Source organism: Octopus bimaculoides, chromosome 19 (genome assembly GCF_001194135.2).
Source record: "Octopus bimaculoides isolate UCB-OBI-ISO-001 chromosome 19, ASM119413v2, whole genome shotgun sequence".
Lineage (NCBI taxonomy): Eukaryota > Metazoa > Mollusca > Cephalopoda > Octopoda > Octopodidae > Octopus > Octopus bimaculoides.
The window spans coordinates 54,208,962-54,231,271 of record NC_068999.1 but is presented as its reverse complement, the minus strand read 5'-3'; the positions used below and the strand labels follow the sequence as shown (position 1 = coordinate 54,231,271).

At 34.7% G+C, this 22,310-nt stretch overlaps 1 protein-coding gene across 7 annotated transcripts in view; it reads left to right on the top strand.

Annotated features, from left to right (window-relative positions):
• LOC106875416 (diacylglycerol kinase delta) overlaps positions 1–21,107 on the top strand; it is a 162,884-nt gene extending 141,777 nt beyond the window's left edge. For all 7 annotated transcript variants that reach the window (XM_014923543.2, XM_014923541.2, XM_014923542.2 and 4 more), the window contains 9 exons: positions 105–218; positions 1,509–1,643; positions 2,434–2,570; positions 3,144–3,276; positions 5,881–5,973; positions 7,230–7,343; positions 7,995–8,115; positions 10,333–10,475; positions 12,358–21,107. In XM_014923543.2, the coding sequence (XP_014779029.1) occupies positions 105–218; positions 1,509–1,643; positions 2,434–2,570; positions 3,144–3,276; positions 5,881–5,973; positions 7,230–7,343; positions 7,995–8,115; positions 10,333–10,475; positions 12,358–12,453 (1,086 nt within the window). In that variant the 3' untranslated portion in view covers positions 12,454–21,107. The remainder of the gene's footprint in view (positions 1–104; positions 219–1,508; positions 1,644–2,433; positions 2,571–3,143; positions 3,277–5,880; positions 5,974–7,229; positions 7,344–7,994; positions 8,116–10,332; positions 10,476–12,357) is intronic.
• The last annotated feature ends 1,203 nt before the right edge of the window (positions 21,108–22,310 follow it).

The window sequence follows — 22,310 nt, the reverse complement described above, 5'->3', positions numbered from 1 at the left end:
TATATATATATATATATATATATATATATATATATATACAAAGCAACACTGTCTTCGTTCTCATTACAAAAAAGTACATGCATACACTTATATATCGTTTGTAGAATTTCACTGCTCCCAGCTTTGATGACAAAATACTAGAAGTTGTTGCAGTATTTGGTTCTATGCAAATGGCTGTATCCCGAGTGATAGACTTACACCATCATCGTATAGCACAGGTGAGTGACATATTTCCTTCGTCATTAATTAGCATAGGTAAATGACACATTTACATCGTTGCTGCACAACATAAGTGAATGACATATTTATTCTTTCATTGTATGGCACAGGTGGATGACCCAGAGTAATCTTGCAAAATCTTGTTGTAAATGTATATCATTTCTGTATTTGGTTATAATAACATCTTTCTAACCCTAACTCTTCCAACAAAGCATATTTATAGTAATTTGAAATGTTTATGATCTGTTCATTATACCTGGAAGTTTTTGTGATTGATTGTAATTATGCTATTTCTGAGACTTACAATACATGTAGAGGCATGGACTATGTGGTTGAGAAGCTCACCAACCACTTAGCCTTGGGTTCAGTCTCACTTCACAGCACCCTTGGGCAAGTGTCTTCTACTATTGATCTAGGCCAACCATAGCCTTGTGAGTGGATTTGGTAGACAGGAACTGTTAGAAGCCTGTTGTATATTCTTTTATTCTTCTGTTTCAGTCAGTTGACAGTTGCCATGCTGGAGCACCGCCTTAAAGGGTTTTTAAATCAAAGAAATCGACCCTTAGACTAATTCTTTGCAAGCCTAGTACTTATTCTATTAGTCTCTTTTCTCCGAACTGCTAAGTTATGGGGACATAAACACACCAACATCAGTTATCAAGCGATAGTGGGGAGGACAATAACAGACACATTATAAGGTTCCAGTTTCTTCTTTTTGTATAAATAATCCAAAAAATAGAATGATTATTGACCATTTTAAGTGTAAAGCACTATGATTGTCCAATGTCTACATGAATTATCATCTGTAACAAGAAAGTAAATTAGTGTGGAGCTTGCTTGACCCTTTCTTTCCCATATTTCTTTTGGCAAACACTGCCTTTGTTTCAACTGATTTTGAAAATAATGAAGAATCTAATAAAATAATTTTGTCATCATTAAGCTGGTATTTAGAATATAAATTAATATGAAATTTTGAGGGAAAGTTTTAATTTAGATCACTTTAAAACTGAAAAATCTAACCAAGGGCTGTATCCAGCAGGCTGGTATCAAAAGAGTTAAAAATATCTAGAATTAATTTTGAGCCTATCACAGTTAAATTCTAAGAAATTTTTCAGGACTACAATTTTTGTGGTCAAATTCTGTTTTCTCTTAAATAATCTTGTTTACACAGTTTTTATTTTGCTGAGTTTCAATTGAATATGCCATGCAGTTAGATTCTTATGATTTAACATTTTAAATTGCATTTAGCATTTTCATTTTTTTAATTTCATTATTTTTGTGTTTTGTAGTGTCGGACAGTGAAGGTGACAATTATGGGTGATGAAGGTGTACCAGTGCAGGTGGACGGTGAAGCCTGGATGCAGCCACCCGGATATATCCGTATTGTACATAAAAACAGAGCACAGATGTTGACAAGAGATCGGGTAAAATATTATCTTTCATCTTTTACTTGTTTCGGTCATGCTGAGCCACCATCTTGAAGCATCAAACACATCAACCCCAGTACTTATTTTTTTAAACCTGGTACTTATTGTATTAGTCTCTTTTGCTGAACCACCAAGTTTCAGGAACATAAACAAACCAACACCAGTTGTCAAATGTTGGTGAGAGAGAAACTTAACATAAAGTCACACACACACACACACACACATGCACACACACACACACACACACGCACGGCAAACTTCTTTCGGTATCAAATCTACTTACAAACCTGTGGCTGGCCCAGATCTATAATAGAAGCTTTTTGTCCAAAGTACCATGCAGTGGACTGAATCTAAAATTATGTGCATGGGAAGCAAACTTCTTAATCACACAGTCAATTAATTAATGGGTGGAGAAAAAAAAATCATTATTCGCATTGTTTTTGTAACTTGGGTATTGTTTTCGTCCATTTGTTTTTACATCTGTTTTGTCATGCTAGCTTGAGTTAAATGAATATATTATTGAAGCATTTTTTTACAGCTGGATAACCTGTCATTAGCCCTTACTTGTTTTCAAATGTTTAAACTATGCCAACTTGTATGCCTAAAATACAATGTTCCACATGCTTTTAAAGGTGCAAAGCTATTGGGCAGTTTGTTGACAAGAGAAACAACATCTTCACCACTTATACTTTATGTTGCTGTCATTTCCTCTGTCAACTAAATCATCCACTGGCTTCGCTACAATATTTATAATGTTTTTCAAACTCATGTACTATTTCCTCAACAGACTTTTGAAAATGTTTTGAAAACCTGGTCAAACAAACAGAAAGTTCCCCAAGCTTCCAGTCCTGGACCAGCTCTAGTGTTGGAAGATGAAGCTGCTCTACATAGCTTTATAGAAGTGTCATCTGAATTTATAGATTGGTGAGTATTTGATATTGATATTGTATGCTTTTGTGGGGGACGGATGGGAAAGCATGTGTTTCATTAAACACAGCCCCAAGAAGGTGATAAAGAGAGTCATATATATGTTAAAGTTGTAGGTTATTTGAGGGCAGCAGTTCACATAACATTGCTGGTGTGTCATTGTCTCCATGGCTAAGATAATTTTCTGCTACTTCCAGTACTTCTCATCTGTGGCTCTGGAGACCACAGGAAGTATGCAACAGTAAAGACAAGCTTTCATTTATGTTAGACAGCCTGTAGCTCATAATGTTGTATAAAGTAGAGACAAGGCTGTTTATATTGAACAGACGGAGGTGTTTTTGTGGATGCCATAAATAGTTGGAGTATGCTGCTTGTTGAGACTATCAGTCTTACTGAGCAGATAAAGGAGCATTACTTGTCTCTCTCTCCACAGTGTGAAGTTGGCTGCCAATGTAGACTACCACTTGTCCTTCTTCTCATTACTTGTCTCTCTCTCCACAGTGTGAAGTTGGCTGCCAATGTAGACTACCACTTGTCCTTCTTCTCATTACTTGTTCTCTTCCATTACAGTGTGAAATCGGCTGCTAATCAACACAGTGCTCTTGAACAAGATCTATATTCCCATTCCTCTGAAGCATCAGAACGCCTGGATGCTTTGTGTCTTTCAGGGAAACTTGCTGAATCAAATTCTTCACTGACCGAAGTGAGTAAATCCATTTTCTTGTCATTCTTGTTGTTATTACTTGGCTTACACCTCCACCATTTTGTTGTCACTAACCTCCACCTCATCCCCACCTCCACTATTATGTCATCTCTAAACCTTTATCTTTTTCCCTTCTATCTATGGAGGCATAAACACTTTCACACACATATACATATGATGGAATTTCCACCTGCCAAATTCACTTTCATCTTGTCATCACTAAGTCTACATCTACGTCATCATTAAGTCTACATCTATGTCATCATTAAGTCTACACCCCCATAACTCTGTCACCACTAAAACTACATCTCCATCCTGCTGTCATCAATAACTCTACACCTCCACTATAATGTCATCACTATTTAATAAATAACAATTAAATAAATAATAATAGTTTCAAATTCTGGTATAGCACCAGCAATTTTAGGGTGAAGAGTAAGTCAATATCATTGACCCCAGTGCTTGACCCTGAAAGGATGAAAGGCAAAGTCAACCTTGGTGGCATTCAAGACAGACAAAATGCCACTAAGCATTTTGTCTGGAATTGCTAATGGTTCTGCTAGCTCTTCACCTTAACAATAAAATAAGTAATAAAAATCATTTTCAAAAATTTGTATTTAATTATTTATCTTTAATTTAAAAAAAAATTTGTTATCTATTCTTCATTTTACAGCCTCAATTGAGGGACTTTATCTGCCCAGTTGCTCAACTATCTTTGTATAGGCAAATCCTTGCTAAACCATTTTGTCACTAACTCTCATTTTCTGTTCAGCCTTCAACACCAGACCAAAACTAATGTCACAAATTCATCATCATCATCATCGTTTTAATGTCCACTTTTCCATACTTGCAAGGATCAGACAGAATTTACTGCGGCAGATTTTTTTATGCCTAGATGCCCTTCTTGTCATCAACCCTCACTATAACCAGACATGTTTTCATGAAAGATTGGAAATGACAGACACTGCTTACATGACAGTGGCACTTGTTTACAACTATCAAGCAAAGTCAAAGCAAGGTGATAACAACACATATGTATATCATCATCATTTCACACCACTTTTTCCATGCTGGCATGGATTGGATGGTTCCAACAGGAAATGACGAGCTAGAAAGCTGTGTTGAGCTCCAGTGTCTGCTTTATATACATGTTAACATTGAACAGTGAGAATGAGTGCTCAACACTGCTTTGTTGGATAGATATTTGTTATTTGTTTGGTTAACAGGGCTACCATTGGTTTCATGCTGACATTTCTCAGCAATTATCAAGCCTGCCACTTGGGATGTTGGTACTTGTCTCTGTTTTGTCTGAGAATACCAAGATGGAGATGAGTACTATGGTGCCATGTGGGAAGCTTGATAATGACTGAGAATTCTTGGCATGAAACCAATGATAACCCTGTTAAGTAACAAATAAATAAAAAGTATATTATGCATATATGATGGGCTTCTTTCAGTTTCCGTCTCTCAAATCCATTCACAAGGTTCACAATTCCAGATTTCGATTAAGAACAGGTCTCCAAAACATGTCAACTACTTTTAGCACTACCCAACTAACTACTCAGCACACCCAATCATTTCAAATTGTATCTTGACTTCAGTTCTTTGTTAGGTCTCCTCGCCATACAACCTCCATTCTCCACAACTGACCCCAAAAATGCCTTTTCATTTTTATTTCTATATACCTTTTAGTATTATTCTTTACAATACAATTTATCTACCTATTCACATATCCATACTCCTTCCTATTTTATTTATTTAATTTTCACCTATTCATACTTTTATTTGCCCACCTGATATATTCATTTTTTTTTTTCAGCTTTTAACTTAATTTTTTCATTATTCATTTAATTATTCAGTTTTTTTTGTATATTATCTTTTATGTTTGTATTCACTTTGTTTACTCTCTCACTTTTTATCCATTCTTTCATTCATTCTTTTAGATTTATTTATTTGTTCATGCCTTTGTTTACTTATTTATGCAATCCTTTTTGTTCTTCTCCAATATTCTCTGATAATCTTGCTCCATCACATCATCATTGTTGTTGTCATTTTAACATTCACTTTCTAAAGGGTTGAAAATAATGTGAATAAATAAGCAATACATTTGACAAAAAAAAATTTGAATGCTAAAACATTAATCCTTTTACCAACAAGTTGACCACTCATGCAAACATAAACCATCTGATTTTGTCCAAAGCCACTTCAACTCTAAACATCCTCAGCTATTCCACACTCTGAGGAATTCCTCAGTAATGTAACAATACTAGCCCTGTAAGAGTCATTTGTGAAATAAATGAATCCGTCTTCTACTTGGTGTGTTGACTGCCTTTCTTGAACTCTTTAGCATTCAGATTACTCTTTCAAATGTAAGGCTTATTTATTCATACTGCTTTGAATTAATCAAGCATTTATCTCATAGCATCAAAATTTTGATGATGTGATTGTTTATTTTTAGAATGACATTGTAGGGTAGATGTGAGAGGCTAGATCTGGTTGGTTTGAACATAAAACAGGGAGAATATTTTGGCTGGATATTTAAAAGTAGACTCACTTCAAAGAAATGGATTTTTAAAAAAGTTTCTCTTTATGTTTTCCTTTCAGCCCTCACTGCGACCTTTACTCTCCGATTTTATCAATAGCATGAAAATTCTTTACAATGAAACATACACTTTTCTACGAGAAAAGTCCCCTTCTGTAAGTATCTCTGATTAGAGGAGTGAAATTCTGTGTTTTGCATATTTGATTTAGGTTCTTGATTACATTATTATTGTAATGGCTATGTAGCTGTCTGTGATCACCTTGGCTTAAATATAGTATGTTGATGGTAGATGCTTGGACATGGAGCAACTTACAGGTGAGGTAACTCACATGTACAACTTTTCAGTCTCTTCTGGAGCAAAGCTTCATTATATTCTTCCGTTTTGCAGTGGTTGCTTGTGTGAAATAGTGTGTGGAGTGTAGTAGTTGTGTAGAATGATTAGTTATGTCAAGTGACTGGCTGTATAGAGTGGACTGTGAAGTGCTGATATTAGCTGTGTGAAGTGGAGTGTGGAATGCAATGGTTAGTTGTGTGGTATACAGTAATTATGTGAAGTAGAGTATGGAATGAGAGTTTAATGGTGTGGAGTTGAGTGCAGTGATTAGTGGTTTGGAGTGCAGCGGATAGTTTTGTGGAGTGGAGTTGTTACCTATATGTATTGCAGTAAGTTTATTGTGTGGAGTGGAGTTGAGTGTAGTGTTTTGTTGTGGAGATTGTGGAGTGCAGTAATTATTTGTATGGAGTAGAATGTGTTGATGAAAACACATATATATATCATCATCATCATCATCGTTGTCGTTTAATGTCCGCTTTCCATGCTAGCATGGGTTAGACGATTTGACTGAGGACTGGTGAAACCAGATGGCTACACCAGGCTCCAATCTGATTTGGCAGAGTTTCTACAGCTGGATGCCCTTCCTAATGCCAACCACACCGAGAGTGTAGTGGGTGCTTTTACGTGCCACCGGCACGAAGGCCAGTCAGGCGGTACTGGCAACGGCCATGCTCAAAATGGTGTATTTTATGTGCCATATACATATATATATATATATATATTCTAATGTTTGTTTTTATGTCAAGTTATATATAAAAACAATTTAACATTAAGCTGAAGAATTATTCAATACTTTTGGTAGAGTATATATTTATTATACTTTTACAAGAAGGGTTACAGTGACTTTGAAATTTCAGCCTGCTAACTTTGAAGTCTGATGAAGGCTAGCAGGTTAGAACTTCAAATTTACTGTCATCATACCTCTTCTTGTAAAAGTATACACACACACACACACACACACACACATATTGATATATATATATACACACACACATACATGTATATACATACATATATATATATATATATATATATATATATATAGTATTTTTCATCCCAAATTCTCTATATTCACAGACATATTGCAATCGTGATGCTCAATTAAGTGGGTTACTAACAAAATTAGGAGCTGAAATGAGGAAAATAGTTGATGTCAGTAGACTTGTGAATTTACAAACGAGTCAAGAAGAGGTAAGTTGTTTCTGACTTGCAACAGCCGACATACTTGTTAAGAAGTATTCCATTGTTGTCATCATCATCATCATCATCATCATCATGTCCAAGCTCACATGGGTCAGATGGAATTTGTTGAGGCAGATTTTCTACAGCTGGACACCCTTCCTGTTGCCAACTTTCAACTGTTTCCAAGTGGCCAGACATATTTGCATGGAAGATTGGAAATGAAGGAAACCACTTGCATGACGGTGACACTCGTTTACAACTGTCACATGATGTCAATGCAAGGACACACACATGCACACGCACGTGCGACAGGGCCTCTTTCAATCTCTCCCAAATCTACTCACTGAGCTTTGCCTGGTGTCATGCTATAGTAGAAGACACTTGCCTAAGAGACCATGCAGTGGGACTGAACCTGAAACCATGTGGTTGAAACTTCCTACCACACAACCAATCTGTGGCATAATCATTAAAAACAGATCTTGAATCGAAACATTTCACTTAGATAATTGTCTGTTTTTTTTTTTTTTGTCTTTATTGTTTTCAAAGAAGACTCTAGTAACACATCATGGTTGTTCCAAAGATATCAACTCCTCTTAATAGCTTTCCTTGTTTGTATTTTTGTAGCATTGTTTGTAATTTTACCCTTCAATTCACCACCAGATGTCCACATCAGAACAAAAACATCGTAAGGGAGGCAAATTCCGGCAGGTTTACAGCAAATTGAAGGGCAAAGGTCGTGATAAAGAACGAGACAAGAACAGTTCTCAGGCAGCTTCAACAGGTTATTATTTTATTCTCTAATAATGGCCAATATAAATGTTGGTTGGTTGATTTTTCCAGTTACACTTTATATTGTGTAGAGAATAAAAGAGATACAGATAGAGAGAATTAGCAGAAATGGTGCAGGATGTGTGCACATACTAGGCTTGGTGACAGGCAATTAGTAAAGGAATGCTTTTAAGAAAAAATTTAAATAACATTTGTTTGCATTTTTAAATGAGTTGTCATTTTCCAAAATCATTTTTACATGTGTGTGTGTGTGTGCATGGAGAGAGATGCATGACTCCAGTTTGGTTCCCCTGACATTTTGATTCTTATAACATTCTGAAGAATGCATGTTTTTCAATGAAATTTTGCAGAGATAGGTTTTCAGTGGTGAAGATTGTAATTATATTAATAAAATTTAGAAAAATATTAACATACAAATGGGCAATTTGATATATTTAATTCTATTTTAAGGTAATAAATATTTTTGTTTTGAAAATTTGTAATCATTTCATTATTTTGTATAAGCACCAAGAAATTTTATAAAAATCAAATCATGATTATTATGTGTATGCCATATTTTCTGGCATTACCCATGGTAGCAAAAATATTTCTAAAATCACCCATCATATGAGTAACAAGCACTCTAGTAGTAGTAGTAGTAGTAGTAGTAGTAGTAGTAGTAGTAGTAGTAGTAGTAGTAGTATCAATGTTATTGTAGGTGCCCTTGGTACAATAAAAAGATGTCAGAAACATCTAGTTAACATCCCAAGAGAACCATGTCTCAGAGAAATCCAAAAGATTGTGCTGACAAGTACTGCCTACATCCTTAGAAAAACCCTATCAATTTAAATGCCTGTGTCTCCCCCTCCCCAAGCTTTCAGTCATACTGTAACATCTCTTATCCTTCACTTGCCCTAGGATGCAGGGTGTGTCTTGGCAAGTTATTGTAACAAATATGCAGATTAAAAGTAAATAATAATAATAATGATTTCTAAGGTTACAGATTTGTGTCATTCTCTCTCTGAGTGAAGGGTAGATTGTATAATGTCTGTGTATAAAGTGTGATGTTGCTTGGTTGTGAAACATGAGCATTGAATCGGTAGGGTGTGTGAAGCCTGGAAAGAAATGAAGCAAACATGCTCCACTGTAATGTTAGTGTGCATGAACAACAAAACACAAATGAACTCAGAGAAAAATGGGATAGAAAGAAATCAGATGTAGTAGTAGTAGTAGTAGTAGTAGTAGTAGTAGTAGTTGTCGCAGCAGCAAGAGAGGAGACTGCACTGGTATAGACTTGTGATGATAGTTGGGCAAAGAAGTGCCAAGATATTCAAATTAAAGGACCCTGTAGAAGGAAAAGATAGAGACAAAGTGGTCAAAGTTGATCTCAGGATGCTAAATTTTATAAAGGTGATGATAAGTGACTGCAAAAAGAAACAATATGCTGTGCTAGAGAAGATTGATGCATGCAAGCATGGAAAAATGACAAAAAAAAAAATACACGGATAATGAGGGCAGTGGTGCTTGCAGCCCCTGATGATTGTAGACATATGATATGTGATTAAGAGGGAGCAAATCTGGGAAATAACTTAACCCTTTAGCATTTAAACCAGCTATATTGAGCCGAAATATTCTCTTTGTTTTATGTTCAAACTGGTCAAGTACAGTCTCTTATATCTATGCTACAATGTCATGCTAACAGGAAACAATCCCTTAATCGAAATCTCAAAGTTACAAGATAATGCATAATTAATTCCAAACAACATAATTGCAACGTGGAAGATACATTTAAGAACACAGACAAAAAAAAACGTTAGATTCACTTCAACATTTAAATGTAATTTGTGTCAAAATATTTTCGTCACTTTGAAACTGCAACCTGTTTACTAACAAAACTTTGTGCTGCATCTCAAAGTTTTGTCAATGAACAGGTCATGGTTTCAAAGCGATGAAAATATTTTGACACAAATTAAATTTAAATGTTGAAGTGAATCTAACGGTTTTTTTGTGTTCTTAAATGGCTTATAAACATCCTCCATGCTGCAATTGTTTTTGTTTCAGCACACGATCTCAGATCAAGTCCCTTGCTATGCAACTACATCTCCATAATTCCAAACAATGTGAATAAAAAGTGATACATTTGACAACCTAATCTGAATGCTGAAGGGTTAAAGAGTCTTTGTACAAAAATATGTTTATCTTGGTGATAGTGATGATTTCTTTGTTACAGATCTGAAACATATTGAAGACTGGAGTACAGCTGAAGTAGCAATGTGGTTGGAGACTCTAGCTCTTGGAGAGTACCAACAGACTTTTGTAACAAATGAAATCCGAGGTTCAGAATTACTGTCGTTAGAACGAAGTGATCTCAAAGTAAGTACCATTATTGTCTTTCTAAATGTTGTTACATGTCCAAATGCCTAACAGTGTTTATTGCTTTACGTCACTAGAAGTAATTCCTTTATTCATTTGAACTAAGGCTGGCGCTAAATGTGTGTCAGTTATGATAATAGGAAAATGAGCAAGAATGACTGGTCAGTCAGTGTTTATACCAAAATCTAATCTAATGTCACTAAAACAGCAGGCTGGAACATTGAACTGGAAATCATTAGACTTCATGGTGGAACAAGATTACTTGTGGCTAAATCAGTGGAAGTTGACTGTGTATCTATTACATACAAACATATGCACACACACACACACACACACACACACACACACACACAGCAGTATGGCTGTGTGGTTAAGAAGTTTGCTTTGCAATTATCTGGTTCTTGATTCTGTCTTTCTATGTGTAATCTTGGAAAAAGTGTCTATTATTACCTCAGGCCAGCAATGTCCTGTGTGTGAATTTGATTGATTGTGTGTGTGTTAGTGCCCCATGTCTATGAGAATATTTGCATTCTGCATTCTGACAAGCTATGGTCAGTGTACTGTTGTCATTTCCTTGTCAATAAACCAATCAGCAGTCCTGTGCAGAATAAAGAACTTCCTTGCTTTAAAAACTGGTTAGTGGCACAAAGGCACCCATCTGTAAAACAATGCTTCAACAATGTGTTTGCCTAACCCATGTTAGTCTGAGAACATAGGCAGAAAAAAACAAAAGAAAAAAGTAAATGTGTATATATATATAAGCATATTTGTGAGTGTTTGTCATATGGAATTCAGAAAGGTGCCCAAGGTTGTTGTTGTTGGAAAGATGGGGGATAATCTTGTTTAAAATAAACTTTATTTTGCATTTCTTGCCCACAAGAGATTATGTCTGAACTTTAGCACATTGTTGTATGTCTTCTCAAACTATGATCACAAGAAAAGTTGTTAAGAATTATCAACAAAAACAAACCAGAGAAATACGCACAGGTGTTGCAAATTAAGTTTAATTATCAATAAACATCAACTTGGATGATACTTGCTCAACCGAGTAAAATATATAAAATATGGCCCAGATTGGGATTACCAGCATGTATGTCAGACTTCAAAAAGTAATTAACCCTTTAATGGTTTTAGTAAATTTATACCAAAAATGTAAGCAGTATACCGTCCAGTATAAATAAAAGTCAACTTCATATTTAAGCCCTTATTTTTTCTGTGTAAACCTATTCTGAAATTAAATGAGTCAGCTTTCAATCTGAATGTTTACATATTGTATGTCTTTTTTCAACAAAAAAAATTTCCCCAAAAAAATCTGGAAATGGTCTACTCATGTAATTTACACACCCACTAAAGTTTATTGTTATTTTTGTGAAAAAAACGTGCATAAATTACATGGGATTTTATGGTATGTTATATGTGTGTGTGTGTGTTATCGACTGCATATACCAAATGTATGTGTTTTGCTTGTGTGTTGGTCTGCTGCTGTATAGCACAATTGGGGACAAGTCTCTCATAATGCTGGGTGTTAAAACACATAAAAGTCATAGACAGGCAAGACAACTTATCTCCAATCCTATTCAAGAGTGATGGATATTTTACCATTTTTGTGGCTTTTCTGTTTTCGGAAAATAAATGCACAGTTATCTGCAAAATGGTCAAATTAATTTAGATGACACAAAAAACCTGAAATATCAATCTTATTTAGTGTTTTCAGCGATCAACGTACAAACAAACTTTGCTTTTTATAAGGATAGAGATATATGTATGTACGTGTGTGTGTGTGTGTGTGTGTGTATATATATATATATATATATATACTTGCTTATATATGTAATATACGCAAAATGTTAACATATTTCCTTTTTGTCTTCTCTTTTGACAGGAACTTGGTGTCCACAAAGTCGGTCATCTCAAACGTATAATGCAAGGCATAAAAGAACTAAACAACAGACTGCCCATTACAGTAGAGAAATTATGACATTTCAGACTTTCAACACTATCTCTCGTCAACATTCACACATATATATCTTGCACACACACACACACACATATGCTCACACAAAATCACTGTTTTGTCCTATTGTTCTGTTTGGTTGTCTTCTTTCAATTTTAGCCTCCTGCAATGCTTGGAATATATTGGGCCAATATTCCGTACTTTTTGAGGCTTTCATGATAAATATATATAAATATATATATATGTATATGTGTGTATATATATAAGTATGTATATATGCATCTATGAACTGACATCCCTCTTTGTCTCTGTCTGTCTGTCTCTCCCTCTCTCTCTCTATATATATATATGTGTGTGTGTGTGTGTGTATATGTATTTATCTCTCTCTGATACTTAGCATTGTTTTTTGTGGGGGTGGGGGCTGGGTTTTTGGGTAGGGGTTATTTTTCTTCTCCCTGCCCCCCTGTTAATGCTGAGAATTGATCAAATATGGAAATGAACAAAAAAAATTTTGCTGGAGTACTTCAGCTAGCACCATGTTATGCCAAACTATGAAACGCCATGTCACATACACCTTGTCATGTCATGCCACACACCACATCAACTTACAGCCATTCTTCATTAAACTCTTCTCCATGTTTCATTCAACTTATTCTCAACTACAGCCTCCTTCTGACATGCTCTTCTGCTCTGTTGGCCAGCCACAATAACATTGACCACATTTGTTTGTCACAAGCCCACATGTATGTCTGTTTGCATATATATATATATATATATATATATATGCACACATTCATACACATCACACATTGTGTGTATATATGTGTAAGTATGTATATAAATGTGTATGTATTTATATATTTATGAGTTGCACTTATTTGGTAAGTGATTTGATCTGTGATTGTTTGTTGTGACTAAAAGTATTACATCACGCTAGAATGAACAACAACAACAACAGCCAGAACAATCTAATACACTGTTACTTTCATTTTTACTCTATTATTTTTTCTATTACTATTAATAATAACAATCATAATATTAAGATAAAAGTGATTGTTTCCAACAGAGAATCAGTCACTTCTGTATTAGTATTATTATTAATATTATTGGAAAATAGTGATAGGTTTCCTTTATATATCCAAAACTTGGTCATTGACTTTTACTTCAATGTATTCCACTGTAGCATACATTTAACATGGAAAAGTTTCAACGACCAAGTTATAAACGTATGATGAAATACATTGGTACATAATATGTATATTATTGTTTCTATGTTTACAGTGAAGTGAAAAGAGATACAGTGAAGTGAAATGTCCCTGACCAGGTTCTGGACGTATAATGAAAGACTTTTGATTCATGATAATAATACATATTAGTACAAAATAATTATGAAGTACAAGTGAATATAATAGTGTGTGCATGTTTTATGTGTATATATATATATATGTGTGTGTGAATGTGTAAATGTAAATATAGTCATATATATATTGCCATGGTTATACCAAAATATTTTTCTGGGTAAATAATTGATTATATTTGTTGTATTATAGAAAGATTTAGCCAGGATTTCTGGGGATCTATTTGTCTTTTCTTATTTTTTTTTTTTTTTTGTATTTCTTCCACTGTCATTCTTTAATGACATTTTGGTCATCTTTCACCCTTCCCTCCCCACTTTTCCCACCCTCTCTGTATTTGCTATGATTTGTCTGTGACAGTCTGTGCATTATTTATGAATGTGTCAGGAATTTTAAGTTCAGTGAAAACAGGAAGAACTGCAGTAATCCAGGACAATTCTAGCACATATTGTTTTCGCTGTTGTCTATATAGTAATATTTATCAAAACATAGACTAAACTCAGTGTTTCAATGAGCACTTCATTCCCAAGTTGAGATTTGCAGGAATAGTTTTAACCTTCCACTGAGTGTTGCAGGGAGTATCTTAGCGTTGAATGGAGGCTTGCAGAAGTATTTTAACTCTGTTTCGATCTCTTAATCATGGGTTAAGTTAAAAGTAGCTGGGTCTCTTTAGGATCCCTATACCAAATGGCCAGAACAACAAATATTACTGCAACATAGCTGTAACAACTGCAGCTCTACTACTAAATTTCTGCTGTAGTGTAGGGGTACATTACAGCTGTAATACTACTGCAACTTTGATAGTACACTACTGTGACATAGTTGCCACACTACTGCTCTGTTACTCTAACACTGCTCTATTACTCTAACACTACTACAACCCAGACTTACTCTGTAGATGAGGCCAGGCATGGCTGAATGAGTAAGAAGTTTGTTTTTTTAATTCTGAGGTCCTAGGTTTCATCTCACTGCAAGGCATCTTCCAGAAGCATCTTTAATGGTGCCAGATCAAACACAAACCTGATTGAAATTAGGTAGACAGAAACTATGTGAGAGCCTGCTGCATGGACTATACATGTGATTCAGAAGGCCAGCTTTATTATATTGTCACAGTAGTTTTGATCAAGGAGTATGTTAAAGGGACATGTGTCTGGAATATTCATCCATTTATTTACACTATATTTCAATGAATAAGTTTGATTCTATTGATTGAACAGCTGGAATATTAACTGATGAAACCATAGACAATCTATTTACTTAGTCCACTGTAGTAACACTGCTCCACTAATGCATCTTTGCCTCACATCAGCTGGTAGATGAGTTCTATTTCACCTTTGGTCTTTCTCTACATCACCATTGCTTACACATGCACATATATATGTACTACTAGCTTAGCTAGAATGTGTGCCTGGGGGCAGCCCTTCTGTATGCCACCTCCAGACCCCACAAAAAACACATATTGCCTACAGCAGACCCAAAAGTGGTAACCTTTAGAAGTGCTGCCCTGTGCAAACTGCCCCCCTACACTAGTGGTATATAGATATAAATAGATTATTTCAACTATGTATGAGATATCACCATGTTGTATGTTAGTTGTTGTTTTGCATTATCCACTTGTCATGATGACTTCAGCAAATTTCTAACACACGCATGTATACATATTAACTATATGTATATATAAATTTAGCATAATACAAATATTATATGCATGTCTGTATATGGTAATGGAAGAGAAAGTTGAAAATTTGCTAACATCATTAAAAGTAGATGACATAAAACATTGCTCAACCTTCAGCATGGCAATACCTTACACAAATTTGTACATTTTGTATAACATTCATATAAGATCAGACCATTTTTCTGTGCGCAGACTACACTTGTTATATATGGTACCTTGCCTCACTCCTAAATACATTATATATATCACCCTACTTCATTTCTACATTAAATGACATACATTAAATGTGGCACATTGCCTCCTGGATACACAATCATATACATACGTGTTGTCCCAAATTTTCTATCTTTGCAGATTTTACAAAGGAATCTAACCAAAGTATCTTCTGATGTGCTCTTCTTTCCAGCATCTCAGGTTGCAATCTTCAGAGAGCAAAATAGCTAAAATTGGTAGGGCAGCCTCTATGCACTAGTAGACTGGTCAATTGCCTACAGCAATGGATGAATTAATCTAACTTTGATGTTCAATCTTTTTGTTGTATGTTGTATACATCAACACGACATCACATCCCCATTCTTATACTATTGCATAAATCTTAAACTACGTGTAACTATAGATATGTGCAGTGGCTTGGTTTATATCTAGTTATAGACTTATGCAGTCTGAGTAGGGATGTGTGGTTTGGTCTATGTGTAGCTGTAGATGTAAGCAGTCTCCATTAGAAATACTTCACTCCGTCTATGTGTGACTATACATACATGAAGTCTGTGGTAGAGCTATATGTCTCAGTCTATGGATCACCAGAAATATATAATCTAATGATGGATATCTGTGATTAAAGCTAATAAATACTCATGTGAGAGAGGTAAATATTGACTCACCTGCCTCCTGTAGTGGAGAGATGTTGCCATTTATTGATGTGTATCCCTAACTCTAAGCAATTGAGAGATATGTCACTCCTGGATAGAACACCAGTCCATTGCATGTTATGCCTATGGGAGGATATTTTTTCTTTGTTGTAAGCTAACGAAACTTTCATCAAAATACAATGCCCACACTGCTTACAGCAATGGATTGCACCTCTACATGGTACTTATTTAGGAATTGGTGAATTAGGCTATTGATTGTTGAGTGTGTCTTCATTAAGGATACAATATTGTCAACACCATACATAACTTGATCTTGAGGGGAGGGTCAGTAAGCTCCTAATTTTGTTTCAGTTAGCTGCCTCAAATAAGTTGGTTTATTGGTTAAAATAAGACAATTTCTATTCTGTGTTGTGTCAGTATGTGTATTTTTTTTTTTTTTTTTTGTCAGATTACTTACAAATGTCCAAAATCCGTTACCATCACCTTTCTTTTCTTTTTTATCCCACCCAACCCCACAACTAACCACAAAATATCTCAGGGTACATAAACTGTTGTTTCACTAAATGTGTTTCTCAATTTTGTTATTTTACCTGTTTTTGTCTTGCTACTCTTGTTGTCACCACATTATTATTATTAATATTATTATAAAGGCAGTGAGCTGGCTGAATCATTACCATATTGGACAAAATGCTTAGTGGCATTTCTTCTGGTTCTCTACGTTCCGAGTTCAAATGCCACCAAAGTCGGCTCTGCTTTTCATCTTTTCGAGGGCAATAAAATAAGTACCTGTTGAGCACTAGGATCAATGTAATCAACTAACACCTCCCTTAAAATGTGCTGGCCTTGTGCCAAAATTAGAAAGAATTATTATTATTATTATTTCCTCACTCAACTTTGCCTCACTATGTTACATAATTCATCTGCATTGTGCAGATGATGTATTATCGTTGCTGCTTCTGCTTATCTCTTTAAAAGAAGAATAAATAAATTGAAAGGGAAACCTTTACACCCCCACCCCTCTACCTTGGAAACTAATTTAAAAAATTTTTTTCAGTTTTAGTGGTATTGACAAAATTTTGTGTTGGTAGACATGCATGCAAACCAATGAGAATTGTCTATGTAATTCAGTTATTGTCTGAAAAGTAAGACCCAAAGAATTGTGTAATTTTTAGCTTCATAAAGTGAGGAATTAATTAAAAATATGGAGAGGAAGTATCTCACTTCATTTGGGTTGGGGTTTGATAAATATGAAAATATAATCTTTCTACAAAGTTGCTCAAATACAACTAGATATTTATAACTATATTTGTGTATTAGCAACTTTGTAAAAATGTGTGTGTGAATAAAAACTGCTGATTTGTTTAAAGCTCTCTACTGCTTTAGGTCCTGACTCCTCTGCAGCAAGGGTCTTAACTTTCACAAAGACATCTACCCCATCCGACCATGCTACAGTATTGCCTCCAGCTTTGTGCCCAGTACTTTATACATCCCTCTCCAACAGGTGAAGGTCAGATTAAGAGATATCAAGTTATTAGTCTCCATCATTCTGGCATTCAAAATTTTTTTCTTAGAGATAGCAGGAGAATATTTATGGCAGAGTATGGAACATTTATGGCAATCCGCAACTTTCCAAAATATAGGAAGTTAATGGAGAATGCCTTTTACCAAGGTTTTTTCTGTCTTTTATTAGAACCAGCCAATTTTGCTTCAAAACTCCCCACTCAGCTGCATCTATTGGTCAATTTGCAGCCAGCCATTTGACTGTTGCTTTCGGTGTGTTCAATCAAGGATGAGTTGGGCTAACTTTTCTAGTTTAAAATTATCTAAATTAAAACTTTCCATTGAAATTCCATGTCAGTTTGGGTTTCAATAGTAAAGCCATTTTATTAAATTCTTCATTATTTTCAAAATCAATTGAAACAAAGGCAGTATATAATATGATAAAAAGAAAGTTAATGTTTCTGTGCTAGGCCCATCATAGTACAAAGATATCTCCCTTAGATCCATTACAGTATATGAATGTCTTCAGTTATTCCATTACAGCACAATTAGAATGGTGTTACTAACAAGTCTATTTAATTAATTATCAATAAGCTGAATAACTAAGCAGAAGTGTAACGGACTTGATGGATTTTCTTCTTGAAACTTTGTCTCATTTGTTTGCTTCTTATACAAGAAAGTTGTCCTTGTCTACCTTGGTAAATGTCTGCGTATATGTATAATAAATAGTCACTTAAAAAATTTATTTCAATTCACACAAAGGTGTTACAAAACAAAAAAAAACAAAACATTCTCCATGAAAAACTCATATCTGGATTGTTGTTGTCAATGAAAGAAAAAATGTGATGTGTATATGGTTGCTTCATCACCTTTTTTTTTTATATGGGGTTGGGGTGGCAAGAAACTGATTTGATGAATGTATAAATATTGAACAGCTTATCTTTGGTAATTGTACATATATATTTATATATATATAATATATATATTTTTGAGGCAATCAGCTTTATTGTGTTACCAACAGCTTTTGGTTGTATGTCACTGTCCTCTTTAAAGACCATAAATTATGCTCCAAATAGGAAAGGGCAAACACAGTATTGTGAAGGCCTTTCCTTGCATGATTTTCTCTCCCCAAAAGGACAGTTGAGCAGCTAGATTTTTTTATCCCTTGGATTGTAAAATTTAACAAAGTTAAGGAATATATCTTTTATATGTTGCAGGTGAAATTTATCAAGTTCTTCAGATGAGTCACTTGGGAATCAATCTTTCAATTGCTTTTTATAATTACCTGTCATTAATTTAATGTTTGACTTTATCTTTATATCAAGGTTCACTGTCAGGTTTGGCTCATAAAGTCTGTTGAATGTTTTTTTTGTTTTTTTTCCACATAGTTCAGAGATAGTTTTTTTTCACCATTGTCCTCAACTGTGGTTTCTTTTGAAGCAAACAAGCATATCGCTGTTCCCTTTTGTATAAAAATATTTCATCTTTTCATGTTTTGACTTTCTAACTTTTCATTGTTGACCATTTTATTACATTTTCTGGTCATGTTTGGTTGTTAACTGGTGTTGATGGCAAAGGTACAGTTGGTGGTGATGGCTAAAGGAATGCATTGCAAATCTTAACCCCTTATTTAGATGTAGCAAAAATTATAGTTTTTCTCCTGTATCAGATGAAATACAATATAGTAGCAATGTCTTTATACAATCTGGAATGAAATCCTACCAGGACAGATATAACCTTTCATCCCCTCTCTCCTGTCAAAGTGCATAAATTAAATACCAGTAAAATATCCTCACCAGCTCATTTGATTATACCTCCTCCGATAAAAAAGGATATGCCATTGGACGAAGAACTCAAAAGTTTCTAGGTTCAAATCTAGCGTGGGTGTTTCATTGTATATTTAAACAAGAAACTTACTTCCACTTGACTCAGTTCACCTGGCTGACAGGAAAATCAGGTACCAGTTCTTCTGGGAATGTTACCTGATATGGCTCAACAATTTCTATCTAAAATGATATTTATAATGCTACAAAAACCAGAACGGCCAATCCTTAAAAACTTCATGGGGCTTAAGAGATATTTACATTTTTAAAAAGTAATTTTCATTCAAAGAATTGACCCCCTATCTAGTTGAAAGAAACCATTATCATCATCATCATTATTGTGAAAGTCGGCGAGCTGGGCAAATTGTTAGCACACTGGACAAAATGCTTAGCAGTATTTCATCTGTCTTTACGTTCTGAGTTCAAATTCTGCCAAGGTCAACTTTGCTTTTCATCCTTTCAGGGTTGATAAATTAAGTACCAGTGAAACACTGGGGTTGTGTAGTTGACTAGTCCTCTCCCCACAAATTTCAGGCCTTGTGCCTTTAGTTGAAAAGATTATTATTATTATTATTGTGAAGGCGTATGGCCTAGTGGTTTAGGTGTTGCACTCACGATCGCTAGATCGTGGGTTCAATTCCTGGACAAAGCAGTGCATTGTGTTCTTTGCAAAATACTGCATTTCATGTTGCTCTGCGTTCATTTCAACATATGATGTGTGGCACACTTGTACACCTGTACAGACAATGTCGATATGATTGAAAGAGTGAGCTAATGTACTGCACATACATTTGATCATCATAAACAAATGATTTGGGTAAGTTGTTCAGCAAAAACTCAACACTCATACATCGTCTTCGTCAGGAGAGTCCATTATTATTATTATTATTATTATTATTATCATTATTATTATTTATAAAGTCCTAATCAAGCACTGGGGTTGATGTAATCAACTAGCCCACTTCCCCAAATTTCAGGCTTTGTGCCTGTATCATTATTATTATTATTATTATTATTATTGAGTTGACAGAATCATTAGCATTCTGGGCAAAATGCTTAGTGATATTTCGTCTGTCTTTATGTTCTGAGTTCAAATTCCACCGAGGTCAACTCTGCCTATCATCCCATTCAAGATTGATAGGTATAAGTACCAGTCAAACACTGGAGCTGATGTAATCAACTTGCCCCTCCCCTAAAATTACTGGCTTTGTGCCAAAATTTGAAACCATTATTATTATTATTAAATACAATGACCCCTTTGTACTATAAACCTTCCTTCTTTGCTCTTCATTGTACCTGATTCTGTGAAAACATTTTGATTTTGGAAAATTTTGTGATTTTTTTCATTTCCATGAGCTGATCAACCACCTTCTTCTCATCTCTGCCTCAATTAATCACCACTTTTTTTTTTTTTTTTTTTTTTTTTTTTTTTTGTTACTAAAAAAAAGGAAAATCAACAAAACTTCCATTTTGCACCACCATCACTACTTCCATTTATATCAACTTTATACCATCACCATACCAGTCCACTACCACCACTCCAGCACATCACTTCACCACCACCACCACCACCTTCATCATACACCTTTACACAATATGTCATTGATATATATATATATGTATATATATATATTTTTTTTTTTTTAAACTTGGCGAAGTTGTGATTTATTTCATAAATGAATCTGTAGGGTGGCGTAGGGAGGAATATAGTGTTTGTGTGTTTAATATATGTATGTGTGTGTTTATTGATATATATGTGTGTGTTTATAAAATATTATATATATATATATATATATATATATATATATATATGTATATATATAGTATTTTCTTCACAGAAACTCTGTTGTATGACCTTAAATAGTGTGTGTGTTTCCATGTGTATGTGTGTATATATATATATATATATATATTGTTATAGTAAAATATATATTTCACAATATCACTGTTTATGTCATCATCACCATTGTCATCATCACAAAGCTCCTACATGATCACTCAACTTGCTAGAAAGAGCAGCCAAAATTTCCTTTAAAACCATACTCTACCATCTTAAACGAGGAAACAAATTACTTAATAGGCTCCTAAATACCTTTAGTGAGATGATTGTCAAGGCTGGACTACTTCCAGTTATAAGTCTGCATGATCACAGTTGACTTTGAGCTAAAACAACAACTAACACTCTACCCTGTTGACCTGTTTTATGAACATCCTTTTGAGGGGTTTTTTTCTCATCTAAAAGTATGAGAAGATGGCAAGCTTATAGGACTAAATCATCTTCATTCATATTTGTTATGTAATCTTCCTCCCTCTCTCATCCACTTTCAGACTATCACCGGAAAATATCACCAGGCAGGATGTCACCAGGGGGGTGGAGGGTAAAATGGTTTTAGTTCTCTGAAATAAATCTAAAGCTATCTCATCTTCAAGACTGTTTCTTATTCTGCCTCCATCACATCCTCTCATTTCTCACTTCTCCAACACTTTGTCAGTGCCTGAATCTCTGCTACCTCTGTCTAATTAGTTACATCTCAGTTGGAAACCCTTCTTGTTTATTGTAGCTACTCTGAATACCTGGTGTTACTCACCCTACTGGTTGGTTATTTAGTTGGACATTGACTGTGTTTTGATAGAATAATGGTAGGAGTTGAGCCCA